Genomic DNA, 21492 nt, shown 5'->3' with positions numbered 1-21492 from the left:
GCAAGGGGCTCCATATAACAATTTAATGTGGCTTTTGCGGTTTTTGCCATTTTTACGGCGGCTGGCAACGTGGCCAGGATTGGTTGTTCAAAGCACAAGCGTAGCAACGAATGTAAACTGTAAGATGTATGGTTCTAAAGTTGCAGAGATCGACGAATGAGCAAGGAGCTCTATAAAACAAATGTCCTGTCTGTGTGTCTGTGGTGCCTGGTTACCGACTTTCGAACCTAAATCCGAGATCGCCTGGAGTTTTGCACAAAACTGTGTTTTTGACTGGTAGGCTTTTAAATCTGGCAATCGTAATGAAAGGAAGGATAATCCTATTCCATTCCATTTTTTACCGTCCGTTGATGGCGTCTGTCTAACGAGTCTTACGCAGTTCAATAGGCAACAGGGTAAGGAGTTTAGCCCTTGAACCCCCGTATCTTTTGAACGACTGCGGCGCGCGGTGAAAAAAGAAAGGAGACCCCTGACAGTTTCACAATCCGCCAAGCAGCATGGATTTGAAAGCAGGACATAATATGTCACGGAGTAACTCTGGCAGACATATGGTCCCCGTCTAATAGACTAAAAGGACATTGTGGTCCATCGTGACTACACCTTTTGGGGTCTGTTAAATCATAGAGGGAGGAGTTTGTGACCTTTACAGTCACACTGGTTAAAAATGTTTTTTTTTTTTTTTTTTTTTTTTTTTTTCGTCGAATTTTTTGTGTTGTTACTGGGATTTAGACTGCTCGAGCTTCGAGACGTGTTGTCATTTACTCTGGTTGCAACGCCTCGATTCGAAGATAGAAATATTGAGGGCGAGCATTAAAAGGGTAAGCTGGTTTTCATCCAAACAGTAGAGTGAAAGCTGGACTGGAAGTACTTAAACCTACCGTCGTAAGGCTAAGAGAAAACGTTTTAAAAACTCACCGTCTTAAGCTCCTGTTAGTAAACCGACATAGACGCATGTTAATAACGCACATTTTTTTCAGCCTATTATTGACAAAGCCTTTACAAAAAACTGTAACCGAACAATGTTCGCGTAGAAGAGCACTTGGTAGTACAGGATCCTTAGAATGTACATGGTGGCTAGCTAAAGAGCACTTTACTCGGACTATGAGCTAGAGACTTGAAATTTGGTATGTAGTTCATAAATGTGACAAGGATGCAACTCAAAACGTTTGGTTGAGATAAATGCTGCGGTTGGCGGTATTTTGACCGCTTTTTGGTGGTTTTCAGCTATACCGACTAAACGGTTAGAGATATTGTAAAAGTTTGGCTATAAGAAGAAGAACACCCAAAATAAGCATCATTCAATAGGATGAGGAAAGTCGTGTGATGTTCACACTAGATTTTTTATAGTTGGTATGCGAATGGGTGACCATATGAGCTATCGTGTGTTGCTGACTTTTCCCGGCCTCACTCAGGCTGAGTGAAGTTGTTAGGAAGCTCTCAATGCCTGCCTCGGTGGTGTAGTGGTCAAGGCGCTCGCCTAGTAAACAGGAGGGCGTGGGTTCAAACCCAGCGGAGGTATGGAATTTTATCCTCAATATAATTTGAGAATTTGACCACAATAATAGTAGTAGCCTACTGCTGGAGTAAAAGTCTATTTTCATGTGAGAATCTATTCTTTGTCATGGAAATCCAAAAATGGGGGCATAAAAAGAAGGGAAACTGTTAAACTCTCACAAGAAAATCTAAAGCATGAATTATTTGCGGTAAAAAAAGAGCTGAAAAAATCTGCGTTTGCCTGAGATCAGACTTTTCAGTCCTATGCGAGCAGTATAAATAAGCACTATTATTATATTCTATTCTATTCTCCAAGTCAAAAGCAAAATATCAGTCTCGTGACTAGTAGTACAAAGATAGTGCAATAGAATAGTCCTAAACTGAAATGGACGTGGCACCACGAGGGATCAGAAAAGAGACCGCCTGAACATAATAATTGTGGTTGGGTGGAAGGGCGGAAGACCGCCTGAACATAACATAATTTAGTGGTTGGGTGGAACTAAATTTCTGGGGTTTCCACATCAGTGCTACCTGGTGTTACAGGAAATCGATAATTGCCCTGTATACAGAGTGTCTCAATTGAGGACGTATAATACAGGACGAAAGTTTAGGGAGAACCCCTAACACTTTGACAGTAAAAAAGAGGAAGAAGAAAGTGGCGCGCGGCGTCAGCAAGTTTTAATGCCCAAGTTCCCCGATTGAGAATGGACAACGGATATTGAGCATTTGAGCAATGTTGCGGTAGTTGCGCCAAAAAAAAAAAAAAAAAAAAAAAAACATTTCTAGGTCCAGAGGCCTGTACAATCAATAAGACTATGTCCTAGTGTCTGGCTGTGCGACTATAACCAGGGAGAACAGCTAACCCTAACCAGCCTGGCTAGCTGATAGTTTCAAAGGGTTCTCTCTGCTTGAAAAGAATAAGCCTAAGTCCTCACGATGGTAATAATAATAGTGCTTATTTATACTGCTCGCATAGGACTGAAAAGTCCCTTTACTCCAGCAGTAGGCTACTACTATTATTGTGGTCAAATTCTCAAATTTGAATAGGACTGAAAAGTCCCTTTACTCCAGCAGTAGGCTACTACTATTATTGTGGTCAAATTCTCAAATTATATTGAGGAATTCCATACCTCGGCTGGGATTGAACCCATGCCCTCCTGTTTACCAGGCGAGCGCCTTGACCACTACACCACCGAGGCAGGTAGACTGCGGTTCAGGACGAGCCGATTAACATGGCTAGAGACCATCACCCTGGTGTATGGCAGGTGAAATAAAGATATCCTTTCTTTATTCTGACATCACCATTCGGCTACAGAGCTGAAGCCGCTACAACCACTATGATAAGGAGAGGTGGAGGGATGGCAAGAGTTTGCTGGGCATTGAAGATGGGTCAATCAGTTCTCGGAACGGCTGGCTTTCTTCTATTCTGTCTTCCTTCTCTCTTCGATTTCGGGACGATAAGACCCTAGCAGTTACAGTTCCCTCCAATAGTCCTACATACTTTGGGTGCAATAGTCCTACATACTTTGGGTGCAATAGTCCTACATACTTTGGGTGCAATAGTCCTACATACTTTGGGTGCAATAGTCCTACATACTTTGGGTGCAATAGTCCTACATACTTTGGGTGCAATAGTCCTACATACTTTGGGTGCAATAGTCCTACATACTTTGGGTGCAATAGTCCTACATACTTTGGGTGCAATAGTCCTACATACTTTGGGTGCAATAGTCCTACATACCTTGGGTGCAATAGTCCTACATACTTTGGGTGCAATAGTCCTACATACCTTGGGTGCAATAGTCCTACATACTGAATTCAACACACAGGAATTTCGTCAGAAAAGACCCCCATTTCAATGTCATGTAAAACTTTGCTCGTCCCAAAAGAAGTTGGTCAGACACCCTGTATATTACGAGTATTCTAAATACATACCTATTGTACTATAGGTACCTACTTTACTAATGATACACCCTATTACAAGTATTAGGTACTTACCTACTACTTAATACCTACCTACTTTACAGGATATGTAACTTCTAACTTATCGCTTATCGTACTGGTAATCAATTGAGATTAGTACCCAAGATATAACATTTCACTTGAGTAGAAGTTGAAGAGAACTCTGAGGTAGGTTTAATTTTTTTTTTTTTTTTTTTTTTTCTTTTCCTCAGTACACTATGAAGTACCTACCTGCAGCCAGCACCTCAATAATTAAACGAACGGAGAGCTCTAAGGCCAGTCTCTCACTATGACAGGTACACCTGATCGGGTCCGCCTGTCAGGTCTACCTGATAGTGTGTGTGCTCATCAGGTACCCAACAGGCGGAACTTTTCAGCATTACCTATCAGTTCTACCTGATAGTCACTTACTGGCAGGGCCGGATTACCCATAAGGCAGAATGGCAGACTGCCACGGGCCCCGCGCTTTTGGGGGCCCCGCGCTTTTGGGACTTACACTAGATATTATGGGTTTTTTTCTAAAAAAAAGAATGTTGCATGATATTTTGCATGAAAGATGTGCTCACAAACATTACTTCAATGTGTAAAGAACTGAAACGGCAAAATACATTTTAATAACAAAACTCGTAGTCCGTAGGTAATGATTGATACACATGAATTAGGTAGGTATAGAAGTGTTTTCTAGTATGGAGGGGGTAGGTCCTGGGGGCCCCGCGCCTTTGAAACTGCCCCGGGCCCCGCGGGGGGCTAATCCGGCCCTGCTTACTGGCCTAAGTTTTAACTCGATTCTTTCCATCTGAAAATCCGTTCATAACAAGCACAGGCTCTGCAGTTCTGCAATATTCTGCATAGGTATAAAAAGAACGGCAAATAGCGAGCTACATATCACGATAATGAGGCCTATCTCTATTTTACGACCTACCAATACATTACGTAGAAATATTGAACCTTGTAGGGTTTCCTTACACAAATCAGTGTCCTGAATGGGGGAGTTTACGTAAACGCATTGTTCCCTTTTCCAGAGGGGGGGGGATTGGGGCCATTTGGGGATGGAATCAGATAGCTATAGACTATACAGAATAGAACACTGTAAGTAAGAACGAGGGGGGGGGGGGGAAAGGCCAAAACACCAAGGCACGGGGGGGGGGGAAAAAAAATTATGGACACCCTAGTCATTGCGCGAAATAGGTGGGAGGAACTTGTGGAAGTGAATACATAATATGTACGGGTATACCAGCACTACACCTCCCATTGAGGAAGCCCTCAATGTCCTTAACCCGCATATCATCAATCTTTTTTTTTTTTTTTTTAAGAGGTTTGACAGAGGGAACTTTAACTGCTATGGTCTTATCGTCCCGAAATCGAGGAGAGAAGGAAGACAGGATAGGAGAAAGCCAGCCGTTCCGAGAACGAACATTATCCCATCAGGATAAAATCCGCCCCGGGCGGGAATCGAACCCGCGGCCTAGCGCTTACAAGGCAGACGCACTACCAACTAAGCTAACTAGGCTGGCATATTGAATAATTAAAAACAAAAACAAACCAATATAAATCTCACACTGAGGCTGGCTTGAACTTGAAAAAAACGAATCAAGCACCATCCAGCAATCAAGAGTGTAAAATTTACATGAGGAAACATGCTATTGCCTGCTGCTTGCTGTTTTGAATTGCTTCCAAGTGAATAGAATTTCTCATTGCGATCAATCAATGGGTATTTGCCGGTCATACAGGGTGTCTCAAAATCAACATGTGATAATGTGCTGATTCTACAGGGTGTCTCAAAATCAATACGTTGTAGTTGCCCTTTACATAGAGTTGATTAAATCTGCCATTTAAAATTTCTTTCCACTCTGCAAAATCGCTCCTGGTGGATGCTCATTGAACTATTCAATTGTCTCGACAAGGCTGAGCGCATCCCGTAAGAAAGTTGGTCGGTTAAATTCCCAATTTATTCAAGTTCGACTGAACCATACACTATGAATTGAGAGATGAGAGCACATTTCACTTACAATTTATTCAGGTTTGACCGAACTGTACACCATTAAATTCACTTATTTGCCGGACAATTAAACATTTCAGTGTTGCAAAAAGCATAACGGATGCTAATGGCGTCATCAAATCATACTATAATTAATTATTTATTATTAACAGCATCATCAATTTATACATAATTAATAATCATTATTATTAATTATTTATTAGTCTGGCTGGGGGACCTTCAACAGGGAGTAGACCAGCTTAGTCTAGCTGGGGGACTAACAGGGAGTAGACCAGCATAGTCTGGCTGGGGGACTAACAAGGAGTAGACCAGTTCAGTTTGGATGGGGGACTTTAAACAGGGAGGATACCAGCCTGAAATTTCGTACTAAAGAAATAGCAAACGTGAGTATGAAGGGCATCCATGCACTCGCCAAAATTTTGTAGTCAAATTTCTGGCTGATGTTCTCCCTGTTTAAATTCCTCCAGCCAGACTAAGCTGGTCTACTCCCTGTTTGAAGTCCCAAATTTCAGCTTTCTAGGTGTTGTGGTTCTGGAGATAGAGTGATCAGTGTGTGAAATGTGAATGGATCTTGTTCTTATAATATAAGATTCCTTTCCTAAAGGATGGACAAACATAATGACTTAATGACAATGTTATGTTCAAATTTTGAAATTCGCTTTGTTCGCTCAATTCACATATTGTCTTTGTCACATGTTATTATTGTCTTTGGCACACAACCACCAGACCACCGCCCAGTAAAGGAAAGGACATCTAATCTAATGATTCAACCTGTTTATAAAGGACATTTCGTAACCCAACTTACCCAACCCGTTTTACCCAAGAAAAACAAAAGTAGCCCCGCTGTGTAGACGGAACAAGATAGTACCTTAAGTGCGTGTCTCACTGCACAAACTCACTAAGTGACATATAATGTCAAGTGAGTGGCACTCAGTGACATATATTGTGTTAAGTGAGTGGCACTAAGTGGCATACCATGTTGAGGGAGTGCACTTAAGTCACTTATTACATTTAGGGAGTGCACTTAAGTGACTTATCACCACACCTAACTGACTAGTAACAGTAGAGACACTGGGTAGGGTAGATAAAAGTGACGGACATCGTCTATGATGTGATTGATTGAATAGAAAACCACAAGCACACAATCTTATATCTTATATTATAAGAACGAGATCCATTCACATTTCACACACTGATCGCTCTATCTAATCTCAAGAATCACAAGACCTAGAAAGCTGAAATTTGATAGGACTATTCCTTTTATGGTCTAGGTGTGCAATAAGAAAGGATTTTGCGAATCTAAACTGATCCTGAGATATGATCAATTTTTGATCGCTAAAATCTCCATAAGAAATACACAGAGTGCAGAGACTGCGGGAGAGAATCCTGAGATATGATCAATTTTTGATCGCTAAAATCTCCATAAGAAATACACAGAGTGCAGAGACTGCGGGAGAGAAATGTTCCGCTTTCGACCAACATTTTGAGTTTCGCTTATAGTTTGATAACTATGCAGCTAATAGGGAGCGCGCAGCGCGACCGTATTTTTTATTATTTTCTATATGTTCGGCCATGCCTTTTCTACAAGTTTGGCCATGTGGTACGCGTACCACAGATTGGGAACATCTTTGTTTGAAGTCCTCCAGCCAGACTAAGCTGGTCTACTCCCTGTTTGAAGTCGTCCAGCCAGACTAAGCTGGTCTACTCCCTGTTTAAAGTCCTCCAGCCAGACTAAGCTGATCTACTCCCTGTTTAAAGTCCTCCAGCCAGACTAAGCTGGTCTACTCCCTGTTTGAAGTCGTCCAGCCAGACTAAGCTGGTCTACTCCCTGTTTAAATTCCTCCAGCCAGACTAAGCTGGTCTACTCCCTGTTTGAAGTCGTCCAGCCAGACTAAGCTGGTCTACTCCCTGTTTAACGTCCCCCAGCAGAATATTTTATTAACACTACTATTCCGCACAGGCTAATATTGAATACAAGGTGCTAGAGGAGTCTCCTTTGCATGTGGACTGGAATTGGCTTATCAGACTTTGTTATTGTTCGTAAATTTGAGGAACCCTTGACCTCTAACTTGTAAGGCCACTACCTGACCTCACGAAACCCCTATCAGTCATAGAATGAACCTAGTAACGTCCCAAGTCTGACAAGTTTGACTCGACAATTTTGCATTTAACTGGATAGGGCAATGTCGGATTTCATTTGTCTGCTTGAATAGGACTAAAGCGTACCTTTAGGCTGGGATTGAAACCACGACCTCCTGATTAAAAGGCGACCTTCTTGACCGAGACAGGTACAGAACTACAGACAAAATATGTACCTACACTGATTTTAAATGTTTCGTACGATGAACAAAAGAGATGTATTAATAGGATGACCATAATTTTTTTGGCCCAAAGCGGGACGCAGTCCTTTTTGGACGAAGGGGGAGGGGGGGGAGGGGGGTTGGTGAGGTATAAAATATGTTTAATATATACCCACTTAACTAGGTAGGTATAAACATAAAAAACACAAAGACACTTACATATACATACATTGTACAGTATTGGAATCGTAAAATGGATTTTTTCCCGAGCTCATTGCTCTCAATGATAATATTAGGTTCGGACCAGCTAAAGCGGGAGAATATCGGGACTTTGGGCGAAAGCGGGACATTTTAGCGTCCCCAGAGGATTTCTCGGGACAGCGGGACCAGAGGCTCCAAAGCGGGACGTATGGTCAGCCTATGTATTAATCCTAAACAAATAAGTTTCGTTCAAGGAACGGCTGGCTTTTTCCCATCCTGTCCTTTCTTATCTCTTCGATTTCGGGACGATAAGACCTCTCAGGCTCTCAGTAATTACAGTACCCTCTTTCAAATCTCTTGAAAAAGTGTCGTAAAAGGCCGAATGTTTGAAAATCATACACCTTGTCATTTTCTTGTGTAATCCTGGATAACACGTAGCATTAGGGACTTGTTATCTACCACGTGACAACCACGTGGCTGATAAGGGAGTCCTACAGGATGAATTAAAAAAGAAAGAAAAAAACTGTCTCGAATTCCGAAAACGTACAAGACTTTTTCTGCTCAACAAGTGTAGATACGAGTATATTTCGACCGCGAAAATGTGGCGCTAATTTTAGACTCTTTTTCCAAGAGATTCGATAGAGAGAACTGTAAGGGTCTCATCGTACCGAAAGCGAAGAGAGAAGGGTAGACAGGATAGGATGAAATCCGGCCCGGGTGGGACTCGAACCTGCGGCCTAGAGCTTACAAGGAAACGTGCTACCAACCAAGCTAACTAGGCTTAATGAACTTTGTATGCGCTCGATAATTGCCATTGGGTACTCATTACATAAGCAGACTATTCTAGGTCTTTGCCTTTGGACAACAAAGGGGTAGTCAGTCTTGTTTGTACAGTTTTTCCATACAGGGCCTTATGTTCAGAAAAGGATATAAATACAGAAATATGAAAGTGTTATATTACAAAAGCAATATTTTATTCATAGGATCGTACACTCGGGATCGCATCTTCCTACGCTGGGGGACGGGACTACCCTAATCCGGGACTGTCTCCTCTCCACTTCAGACAGATAGCGGCCGTAGATCACCCCGCGAAAACTGCGCAAATCAGCCTGTATATCCTGTTTTGAATTGCTTCCAAGTGAATAGAATTTCTCATTGCGATCAATCAATGGGTATTTGCCGGTCATACAGGGTGTCTCAAAATCAATACGTTGTAATGTGCTGATTCTAGAGGGTGTCTCAAAGTCGATATGTAGTTAGTTGCCCTTTACATCGAATTGATTAAATCTGCCATTTAAAATTTCTTTCCACTCTGCAAAATCGCTACTGGTGGATGCTCATTGAACTATTCAATTGTCTCGACAAGGCTGAGCGCATCCCGTAAGAAAGTTGGTCGGTTAAAGTCCCAATTTAATCAAGTTCGACTGAATCATAAACTATTAATTGAGAGATGAGAGCACATTCACTTACAATTTATTCAGGTTTGACCGAACTGTACACCATTAAATACACTCATTTGCCGGACAATTAAACATTTCAGTGTTGCAAAAAGCATAACGGATGCTAATGGCGTCATCAATTCATACTATAATTAATTATTTATTATTAACAGCATCATCAATTTATTGACCATAATTTTTTTGGCCCAAAGCGGGACGCAGTCCTTTTTGGATGAAGGGGGGGGGGTGAGGTACAAACATATTTTATAGATAGGTACCTATGTTACAACCTGCCTCTGCACTACACAGTCAATATACCTACATTTTATTTCCAAATATTTTGATAGGTAGGTACATAATATTGTACAATATTGGAATCGTAAAATGGATTTTTTCCCGAGCTCATTGCTCTCAATGATAATATTAGGTTCGGACCAGCTAAAGCGGGAGAATATCGGGACTTTGGGCGAAAGCGGGACATTTTAGCGTCCCCAGAGGATTTCTCGGGACAGCGGGACCAGAGGCTCCAAAGCGGGACGTATGGTCAGCCTATGTATTAATCCTAAACAAATAAGTTTCGTTCAAGGAAAGGCTGGCTTCTTCCCATCATCCTGTCCTTTCTTATCTCTTCGATTTCGGGACGATAAGACCTCTCAGGCTCTCAGTAATTACAGTACCCTCTTTCAAATTTCTTGAAAAAGTGTCGTAAAAGGCCGAATGTTTAAAAATCATAATATATACCTTGTCATTTTCTTGTGTAATCCTGGATAATACGTAGCATTAAGGACTCTTGTTATCTACCACGTGACAACCACGTGGCAGATAAGGGAGTCCTACAGGATGAATTAAAAAGAAAGAAAAAAAAAACTGTCTCGAATTCCGAGAACGTACAAGACTTTTTCTGCTCAACAAGTGTAGATACGAGTATATTTCGACCGCGAAAATGTGGCGCTAATTTTAGACTCTTTTTCCAAGAGACTCGATAGAGAGAACTGTAAGGGTCTCATCGTACCGAAAGCGAAGATAAAAGGGTAGACAGGATAGGATAAAATCCGCCCCGGGCGGGACTCGAACCTGCGGCCTAGAGCTTACAAGGCAACGTGCTACCAACCAAGCTAACTAGGCTTAATCAACTTTGAATGCGCCCGATAATTGCCATTGGGTACTCATTACATAAGCAGACTACACTAGGTCTTTGCCTTTGGACAACAAAGGGGTAGTCAGTCTTGTTTGTACAGTTTTTTCCATACAGGGCCTTATGTTCGGAACTTGGGGTTATGTAACCCGCTTTACACGGAAACCAAACAATATACAGAGTGTAACAGAAAGACATAATATGTATGTACCAATACGGTTATTTTAACCATATAGGGGTAAAAGAAAGGCATTTTTATATATAGTCCCTATATAAAATACATTGTATTGAATATTAACATCAATAAACAGAGGTAAACCCTCAAATATTCTGTAAAAAAAAAAGGGCCTTATGTTCGGAACTTGGGGTTATGTAACCCGCCTTACACGGAAACCAAACAATATACAGAGTGTAACAGAAAGACATAATATGTATGTACCAATACGGTTAATTTAACCATATAGGGGTAAAAGAAAGGCATTGATTATACTCGGAACCAGGGTTATGTAACCCGCTTCCCAATCACATGGAAACCTAACATCAACATGAACCATAACACATACAGGGGTCACACAAAAAAGATAACACGGTTATTAAAAAAAAAAAGCTTGTAGCCGATTGGAGGGTAAACTCCTCGACTCTAACTATCTATCTAATGACTAAACACCTTAGCAGCTATACAAAACTAGCTGAATTCCGTCGCTTCGCTCCGGAATCCCGCTAGTTCATCCCGAGGCATGGCCAAACTTGTAGAAAATAATAAAAAATACATATAGACCATAAAAGGAATATTCCTACCAAATTTCAGCTTTCTAGGTGTTGTGGTTCAGGAAATAGAGCGATCAGTGTGTGAATATGAAATGTGAATGAGAACCATAACATCGACACTTTATCAATGAAACAATACGAATCCAATGTTCAAACCCATAATTGAAGGCGTCTCTACGAGAAAAAGGGTCTTACCTTATACTTGTAAAATTTCAAAGTTATGTTTTAAACCGCAACATTGGGATTTTATCAATGAGAAATACCTCGGAACAAAACGAATATGTTCAAACCCATAATTGATAGCTGATAACGAAAGGTTGAACGCTTTTATACGAGAAAAGGGTTTAGTCCTACTCGGTCCGGTTTTAGGTAAAAATGTGTAAAATGAAATTCCAAAGATATCGGAATTTTATCATCAGGAAAAAAAGAATGCTCAAACCCATAATTTCATTGAAGGCGCCCTACACCAAGAACTGCCCAAGGCGGGAATCGAACCCGCGGCCTAGCGCTTACAAGGCAGACGCACTACCAACTAAGCTAACTAGGCTGGCAATTGAAAACAAACCAATATAAATCTCACATGGAACATCTTCTCTGGAACAAAACACGCCTGCCTCCATAAGTCATGTTTAATCGCCATGATTTGAAATTTAAAACGTAAAACCATAACATCGACACTTTATCAATGAAACAATACGAATCCAATGTTCAAACCCATAATTGAAGGCGTCTCTACGAGAAAAAGGGTCTATCTAACCTTACTTGTAAAATTTCAAAGTTATGTTTTAAACCGCAACATTGGGATTTTATCAATGAGAAATACCACGGAACAAAACAAATATGTTCAAACCCATAATTGATAGCTGATTACGAAAAAGATAACGAAAGGTTGAACGCTTTTATACGAGAAAAGGATTTAGTCCTACTCGGTTCGGTTTTAGGTAAAAACATGTAAAATGAAATTCCAAAGATATCGGAATTTTATCAACGGGAAAAAAGAATGCTCAAACCCATAATTTCGTTGAAGGCGCCTACACCAACAACTGCCCAATTTTGATAGAAGCAACTGTAAGAACGGAGGTCTTATCGTCCCAAAATAGAAAAGAGAAGGACAGGATAGTAGAAAGTTGGCCGAGAACGAACCTTATTATCTATGTGGGATAAAATAGCGACCTAGCGCTTACAAGGCAGGCTTCCAAGCTTACTAGGTTGAATAAATCGGACATTAAGCTGATTTCCTCATAAACTCAACTTTCGTCTTTCCTAAAGCTTTCCTAGCCTGTCTGGCTACCTGGCTACTCTACGTTTCAAGCTAACAAGTCTGGCTCGGCCCTTGTTGGATAAAACCTGTCAATTGAATTCTGAATTTGATCAATTAGAAATTTCCGATAGCCACAAGAATTTAATTAATAATTAATGGTCTAAACCACTGATTAAAAAACCTCACCTTTCGTCTTTCCTAAAGCTTTCCTAGCCAGTCTGGCTACCTGGCTAGTGGCTACTCTACGTTTCAAGCTAACAAGTCTGGCTCGGCCCTTGTTGGATAGAACCTGTCAATTGAATTCTGGATTTAATCAATTAGAAATTATTTCCGATAGCCACAAGAATTTAATTAATAATTAATGGCGTAAAACCACTGATTAAAAATTAATAAAGCCTTCAATCAACATTCAATTAGACATATTCAGAGCCAAGAGAATAATAATCTTTTATTGCCTTTTTTTATGGCAGGGGCTTCCAAACTGAGGAGGGAAGGGGCATATACAACAAGCTGGGCCCGTCCCTCCGGGAATTTTTTAGCCGAAATTGTTTTGGAAATTAAAACAAAAACATTCCTAATAATTCCTACATTTCCTACCGGCTAAAGGAAATGAAAGGCAGAGTTAAAACACGTATAGGGAGAGGCAAAGCATGTTCCTAAAGGTATACATAACTTATCGATAACATTCCACCGGAATCAATCACCCCAATATTGAAATGTGAAACCATTAAAAAAAAAAAAAAAAAAAAAAAAAAAAAAACCCCCCGAAAAAAACCCCCCAAAAATAAAAAGTAAAAAAAAAAAAAAAAAAAAAAAAAAAAAAAAAAAAAAAAGATAAGGAAAAAATATAACAAGCATGTTAAACATGGTCAGTAAAATAAATACCTAAATGATTGATAATGAGAATGAAAAGTGATGGTCTCTATATTTCAATGAAAGAAGTTGGTCGGGGTAATTTTGAGACAACATTAAAGTTGATGTCTCAAAATTACCCCAACCCCCCCTTCAGATAAAATACAGAAAAAAGAAGAAGTGAAATTGCAAGCTGGGTTCCACTTACCCTGATCCATTTTGAGACCATTAATGTTGGTGTCTCAAAATTAGAAAATTACCCCAACCCCCTCTCAGAGAGAATAGAACCCTGTTTATACTGTCAGAATGAGACTGAAAAGTCCGTTTACTTCCGCAGTCTTATAAAAAAAAAAAAAAAAAAAAAAAAAAAAAAAAAAAACCATTAAAAAGGGGGGTTCGTGATGTAGATGAAATTTTGATGATTAAAAATGGCTTTTTTTAAATTTGCATTTTTTTTTGCAAAACGGCCCATTTTTTGCCAAATATAGGTCACTCTTATGGGAACCCCTATTTTTTATTTAATTTTTGGAATCAGCATAAAATTTTAATTAAAAAAATGTATTCACTCGAAAAAATTTGCTCTACAAAAATTTGCACAAATCGCGATTTTGTGTGCGTCAGTGACCCCAGATATGATAACCAACGCAGTTGGTCCTGAGTTAGAGCGAAGAATGCCTTACTGTGTACAAACAGATGGATCTCATTTTGAACAGCTTTTATAAATTTGTTTGTTGTTGTTGATTGTTGTTGAAATAGTTAAGTGAATAATACAAAAACTAAAGAAATAATTAAGAAATTGTTTTTCTTTCTCACAGTGTACAGAATTTTTGTAGAGCAATTTTTTTCGAGTGAATACATTTTTTCAATTAAAATTTTATGCTGATTCCAATAATTAAATAAAAAATGGGGGTTTCCATAAGAGTGACCTATATTTGGCAAAAAATGGGCCGTTTTGCAAAACAAATTGCAAATTTAAAAAAAGCCATTTTAATCATCAAAATTTCATCTACATGATGCCGTTTATTTCATTCCTTAATTCCCAGCCGTTTCTGAGATATAAGCGTGGTTCGCAAATCACGAACCACCCTGTATAGTTCAAATAGTTCATGTAACGCTGTGATACCCACAAAAGTTGAGAAGAAGCTCTCTGTTTTACCACAAAAAAAAATCATGATAATACTTTTAGATAAAATACAGTAAAAAAAAGAAGTGAAATTGCAAGCTGGGTTTCACTTACCCTCCTCGGCTGTGAGATCAGTAAACTTAATGCCTCCACTGAAATCAGAATTCAGCAAAACAAAACAAAGGATTACGATTGGGCCGCGGACAAACGGGTGACCAACCAGACGAGAGGGCATAGAAAAATCATAGCGGGTTGCATAGAAGGGTTCTACTGTTCTAGTCGTAGGGATATTTTACTAAATTCTAGGGGTTTCAGAGAACTTTAATCGTAGGCCGGCCGTTAGATACTAAAAAGAGCAGGGGTTTCAAGTTTTACAAATACTAAATCGTAGGGATATAATCAAAAATTGTAGGGGTTTTATGAAGAAAATGAAGGGGTTTTAGGACCAACCAGGCACGACCAAGGGCACAGAAAAATCATAGCGGTTTGTATAGACGATAGTACATAGCAGAGTTTTTAGAAATACTACTTAGATCATAGGGATATTATCCATAATTTATTTAATAAAAGGTAATTATTCAGAAGCCACGACATTGGAAAAGAAAGCTACTTTTTGTGTTTAACAAAATTTCTTGACCCCGCCGGGAATCGAACCCGGGTCTCCCGCGTGCAAGGCGAGTGCAGTGACCACTACGCCATGGGAGCTGACTATGAGGCCTCACTTAAACAGGGAGAATGTGGGATAGAAATACTTAGGAAGGCCCAAAAACACAATCGACAGCATAAAAAAACTTGACAACTTCCAATGCTTTGCTTTGCCAAAAAAATTACCTACTGCTTACCTAATCTGTTAGTGTTGGTTTGTTCTCAAAGAATTATTATGTCTGATGATAATACTAATGGGTTTTATGAAGAAAATGAAGGGGTTTTAGGACCAACCAGGCACGACCAAGGGCACAGAAAAATCATAGCGGTTTGTATAGACGATATTACATAGCAGAGTTTTTAGAAATACTACTTAGATCATAGGGATATTATCCAAAATTTATTTAATAAAAGGTAATTATTCAGAAGCCACGACATTGGAAAAGAAAGCTACTTTTTGTGTTTAACCCTATAATAACACTGGTCACTGCTCATTTGTGACAGCTCCTTTTTGTAGCAATGTTTGACGTGACTTCTGAACAAGTACCAAAAAAAACAAGAAGTCGAAGAATAAAAATCAAAGACAAGTTGCAGCAAATGAAAGATGACGAAAGCAAGTTTGCGTGTTGCAAAATGATTTGCATTTCTGGACACTATAATAACACTGGTCACTGCTCATTTGTGACAGCTCCTTTTTGTAGCAATGTTTGACGTGACTTCTGAACAAGTACCAAAAAACAAGACGTCGAAGAATAAAAATCAAAGACAAGTTGCAGCAAATGAAAGATGACGAAAGCAAGTTTGCGTGTTGCAAAATATGATTTGCATTTTTGATGCAAAACATTTTGTTGTGTTGTTGGTAAGCCAAATTATTTTGACAGTGAAATGTTCAAAGAGTTACTACGCGAGTACGCGATGATGCAAGTTGTAAATTTCTTTCAGATGAGTGTCATAAGTGTGAGAAAAAGACAAAGGAAGGAGAGGGAGAGAGGTGGGGGAGGGAGAGAGGGAGAGATGAAGAGAGATATAGGAGAGGAAATGAGGAAGAGAGAAAGAGAGCGAGGGAAGGAGAGGGAGAAGGGAGAGAGAGGGTTATAACAAAATAAAACGAAAGTGTGTTAAACTGTTAAAAGAAAAACAGCATAAATAGACCAGCACGTACGTACCTAACAGTAACGTTATTTTTGGATCTTATGAAGACAAGGCCCAAGTGTGGTTTTTCACAAGCTTGGAGGTATAATAATAATAATATTGATAATAATATAATTGAACCAAACTATAGCTTAGATAAGGTCAAAGGATATTATTTGGGAGAAGAAAAAAGTACTCGTACTGACACCCACACAGTATGGGGTATGGGTGTCGTATCATGGCTCCACTTGACTGATACACCCTGAACATCCCATTTCTAGCCACTCAGCAAGGAAAAAAGTAACTAAAAAAAGTCTTGATAAAATAAGAACTGATTTTTTTTTCTTTTGCTCATAACTCGATTTGATAATATCGATAAATCAATAAATAACATTCTAGAGTCAACCAGGCTTCTAATTCTAATTAATTATTATTCAATCAGCCATGTAACAGCAAAGTCAGCAATGATAAAAAAATTAATAATAGTGTTTTTTTATTAACTTGATAGAGGGAACTGTACCTGCAACAAGGTCTTACCGTTCCGAAATCGAAGAGAGAAGGAAGACAGGATAGGTAGTGTTGGGAATAATCGATTATGATAATCGATTAATCGATTATTATTGATAATCGTAATCGTAATCGATTATAAAAAATAATCGAAAGTATAATCGATTATGAAAAATAATCGGAAAATCACATTTTGGTATTTTTGCCATTTTTCAGTCGATTTTTGCAATTTTTCGCTCATTCTCTAATAAACGGAACAACAAACATTTCCAATTCTAATTCATTCCTCTTGAACTTCGGAACAACAAACATTTCTAATTTCCAATTCTAATTCATTCCTCTTGAACTTTTTTTTCCTTGTTGCTTGAAAAATATTTAACATGTATGTCATTAGGCATGTAATTTATGTGTGTTACCTATATCCTATATGAGGTTAAATAGAAGGAACTGGACCATCAGTCTAAGGCTAAGGTCTTATCGTAGTTATCGCCCTAAAGCAGAAGAGAGAATGAAAGTCAGCCGACCACAAACTTTATCTGATAATGATAAAATTCACCCTGAGTACATTCACACTTTTCTTCTAGGATGTACGGTAATCCCGTAACGGTCGATCCCGTTTTCGGGATATGCCGCTATTATAGTAAAATCCTAGATAATAATAATAATAATAATAATAATAATAATAATAATAATAATAATAAAAGTCCAATATATCGAATTATATGTTTTCACTTTTCAGGTATGCTGATTTCAAGGAAATGGTAAACATTTGTGACACCCTCAATAGATGAGCTATTAGTCAGCTCTTAGTTCAGTCATCATTAGTCATTAGACTTAACTGGTCGACTGATGACAGGTTCATTGGTTTTTACTTTTTAGTTGTTAATGTGATGTGCTAAAAGTACAAGAAGTGCCCCCCCCCCCCCAGGGAAAGGCTTTTCTCATGACTTTTCCACGTATTACAAAAAGTACAAAAAGTGCCCCCCCCCCCCAGGGTAAGGCACTTTTCTCATGACTTTTCCACGTATTAGAATAATCGATTATTGATAATCGATTATGTGAAATAATCGATTATTGATAATCGATTATGTGAAATAATCGATTATTGATAATCGATTATGTGAAATAATCGATTGTTCCCAACACTAAGGATAGGAGAAAGCCAGCCGTTCCGAGAACGAACATTATCTGTTTAGGATAAAATCCGCCCGGGCATGAATCGAACTCGCGGCCTAGTGCTTACAAGGCAGACGCGCTACCCTCCAAGCTAACTCGGCTGGCTAATAATATTGGTTATGGTTATACTGCTCGAATAGTACTAGAGCAGTGGTTCTCAAACTTTTTTTGCATGGCGCCCCCTTTGGACATATTCTCATTTTTTCACGCCCCCCCCCCCCCTTGCCCACCCCTCGGTATATTATTTTTACCTATGGGTTTTATGGAATAACAAAACGAGAATTTGAAACTTTGAGAAACTTATTTCTATTTTTAATAATAAAGTAGGTAGGTAGGTGTTGTGCATTAACCCTGACCAAGAATGTCAACGTTGTAATACAAAGAAAAAGCTAGCGCCCCCCCTGATTTGTCTCCACGCCCCCCCAGGGAGGCGCGCCCCCCAGTTTGAGAACCTCTGTACTAGAGCGTCTCTTTAATCCAGCAGTAGGCTACTACTATTATTGTGGTCAAATTCTCAAACAATGTTGAGGATAAAATTCGATACTTCGGCTGGGATTGAACCCAAGCCCTCCTGATTACCAGGCGAGCGTCTTGACCACTACACCAACGAAGCAGGATTATACTGTGTGGACCAAGCGGATACTTCTGTTTATTAAAGGGGACCATGCATTAGCAGTACGGAATCTGAAGTGACTACACATTACACGGACCAACGGAATCTAAGGGCCATTTCTGTTGCGATCGGCCAAAATTTGGTCCGGTCCGCCTCATGTGTAGTCCCTGTAACCACACACCACATCACATCTCCTCGTCTCAACTTACCTCAGTAGAACTGTTGCAGTCTCAGGAACTCGAAACACCTGCAACCAAAGAAATGAAACACACATGAGAACTCAGTGTTTACTAGGGGAGCGTCTTGACCACTACACCACCGAGGCAGATCAGTGTTTACTAGGCGGGCGTCTTGACCACTACACCACCGAAGCAGATCAGTGTTTACTAGGCGAGCGTCTTGACCACTACACCACCGAGGCAGATCAGTGTTTACTAGGCGGGGCGTCTTGACCACTAACACCAACCGAGGGCAGATCAGTGTTCTTTACTAGGCGAGCGTCTTGACCACTAACACCCACCCGAGGCAGATTCAGTGTGTTTTACTAAAGCCGAGCGTCTTGACCACCGATACACCACCGAGGCGGCAGATCAGTTGTTTATACTAGGCGAGCGTCTTGACCACTACACCACCGAGGCAGATCAGTGATGTTTACTGGCCGAGCGTCCTTGACCACTATAACCACCGAGACAGACATCGTCGCTCGCTAGCACGTTCCGGCAATCTAAGGGCCATTCTTGCGATCGACCTGCCGGCGTCCGGCGCCCGATCAGTGGTTCACTAGTGTCTCCTCGTAACTAGACCACCACATCACATCACTAGCATCGTCAGTGTTAGTTTACTCTCAGCGCTAGAACTGTTGACCACTACAGAAACCCGAGACAGATCGTGCAACCTAGCAAGCGTCTTGACCACTACACACGAGACAGATCAGGGTTTTATTAGGCGAGCGTCTTGACACTACACCACCGAGCAGCCAGAGGCAGATTCTCGTGCCTCGGCTGTGTCTCAGCCCAATTTCTCGATTTTCTGCGAGGTGTCGGAACTACGTATGTCCAAGCTCCGTTGAGGACACTTCTATTCATTAGCATGGTTTGTTTATTTTCTCTTGGCTCGGTACTAGGCTATGGTCGATGGTCGGTACGGTTGATGGTCGACGTAAGCTGGCGGCAAATCAGTTTGAAATTTGATTTGGCCGAACATACCGCCGCGGCAGAACTACGGCAAAATCTATTGGCTAGCGTTGACCGGGTCAAACCCATTCGTTCTGGTCAACACACGAGAAAAAGAAGAAAAAACACGTCACAAACACAAGACTGTCACCGTGTGACCCAATATAGAATATTCAGTAGAAACTAGAAACATCCATACAGGGTGTATAAAACAGTCTAGTCTGTTCTACCCATGTACCTATTTTCTTCCATATTTATCTTTTTTGTATTTTAAAAATTAAATAAAATTTGATTTGAGTATGAAACAATTTTGATTTGAGTATGAAACTCTCATTAAGTCATTGGTGAACTTCACAGTCAGACTCAAAATTGAGATTTCAAATTTCGGCCCTTCTATCGAAAATAGCCTCAGTTCAAATAAGGCCTCACTTAAAGAGGGAGAATATGAGATAGAAATACTTAGGAAGGCCCAAAAACACAAATTGACAGCATAAAAAAACTTGACAACTTCCAATGCTTTGCTTTGCCAAAAAATTACCTACTGCTTACCTAATCGGTTAGTGTTGGTTTGTTCTCAAAGAATTATATGTCTGATGATAATACTAATCTTATCTTTGCTTACCTCACATATTTCAAACAATAATGGTAATAATCATAACAATAAATTAGAAGTAAAATAATAATAATTCGCACACCTTCGCTGGCAAGGCACAATGATTTATTTTCTTCTCAACTCATACAGGGCGTCACATTAAATCTCAAACAGGGATCAGTACTGGAACGGTGTGAGTGGTCAGTTTTAAATCGACGATTTTCCCAGTTTGTCTGTCTGTACTTATGTTTATCCGTATTTTCCTTGAGGAAGTTTAGCTGAGTTATCCGTATAAATCGTATAATACATGGATAACGCCAGCTTCTATTTACTAACCCTAGAATTTTTCTTGACTTGAGAAGACGCCAGCCATTTAGAATTTCGAACAAAGTTCAACGTTTTGTAAACAAACGCTACCACCACGCCACCTAGGTTGTAAATTTAGGTATTGTTATTTTCTTTCCAAAGAAGGGAAATCACAGACAGCTCAAAAATAAGGTTCCTACCTGTTTCACCAAATCATTTTAGGTAGGTAGGTAGGTAGGTACCTTTCCCCTAAAATTTTTGTAATAACAATAAATTAAAAAGTTGTTTGTTTTTTTATTTCCCACATTTTATATATTTACACTTTTTCTCTAGAATGTACTGTAATCCCGTAAAGGTCGATCCCGTTTCAAAATGGCGGGCAAAAAAAGGGGTTTTTTGAGAATATCTCGTTTTCAGTAATTTTTTTCTAATAATAATGAATTAAAAAGTTGTTTGCTTTTTTATTTCCTACATTTTATATATTTACACTTTTCTTCTAGGATGTACCGTAATCCCGTACCGTTGTGATTTTCCAATATGGCCGCCAAAAAAGCGGTTTTGTCATAATATCTCGTTTCCGGTAATTTTCTTCGAAAAACAATAAATTAGAAAGTTGTTTGTATTTTTACTGCCTACATTTTATACATTCACACTTTTCTTCTAGGATGTACCGTAATCCCGTACCGTAATGATTTTTCCAATATGGCCGCCAAAAAAGCGGTTTTGTCATAATATCTCGTTTCCGGTAATTTTCTTCAGTGATGATGAAGGATGGGCGAGTTCTTTGTGTTCTTCTTACAATATAGATACTTGGAT

General features: G+C 39.6%; 1 protein-coding gene across 1 annotated transcript in view; it reads right to left on the bottom strand.

The window, feature by feature from the left end:
• Positions 1-19303, bottom strand: part of LOC103506668 (TRPL translocation defect protein 14) — a 32833-nt gene extending 13530 nt beyond the window's left edge. The window contains exons 1-3 of the mRNA XM_026821658.1: positions 19262-19303; positions 18816-18853; positions 14649-14686 (exon numbers count right to left, since the gene is read on the bottom strand). Coding sequence (XP_026677459.1) covers positions 14649-14686; positions 18816-18853; positions 19262-19303 — 118 coding nt within the window. The remainder of the gene's footprint in view (positions 1-14648; positions 14687-18815; positions 18854-19261) is intronic.
• Positions 19304-21492: the final 2189 nt, after the last annotated feature.

Source organism: Diaphorina citri, unplaced genomic scaffold (assembly GCF_000475195.1).
Source record: "Diaphorina citri unplaced genomic scaffold, Diaci psyllid genome assembly version 1.1 scaffold253, whole genome shotgun sequence".
Classification (NCBI taxonomy): Eukaryota; Metazoa; Arthropoda; class Insecta; order Hemiptera; family Psyllidae; genus Diaphorina; species Diaphorina citri.
This window is presented reverse-complemented; position numbering and strand designations above follow the sequence as displayed.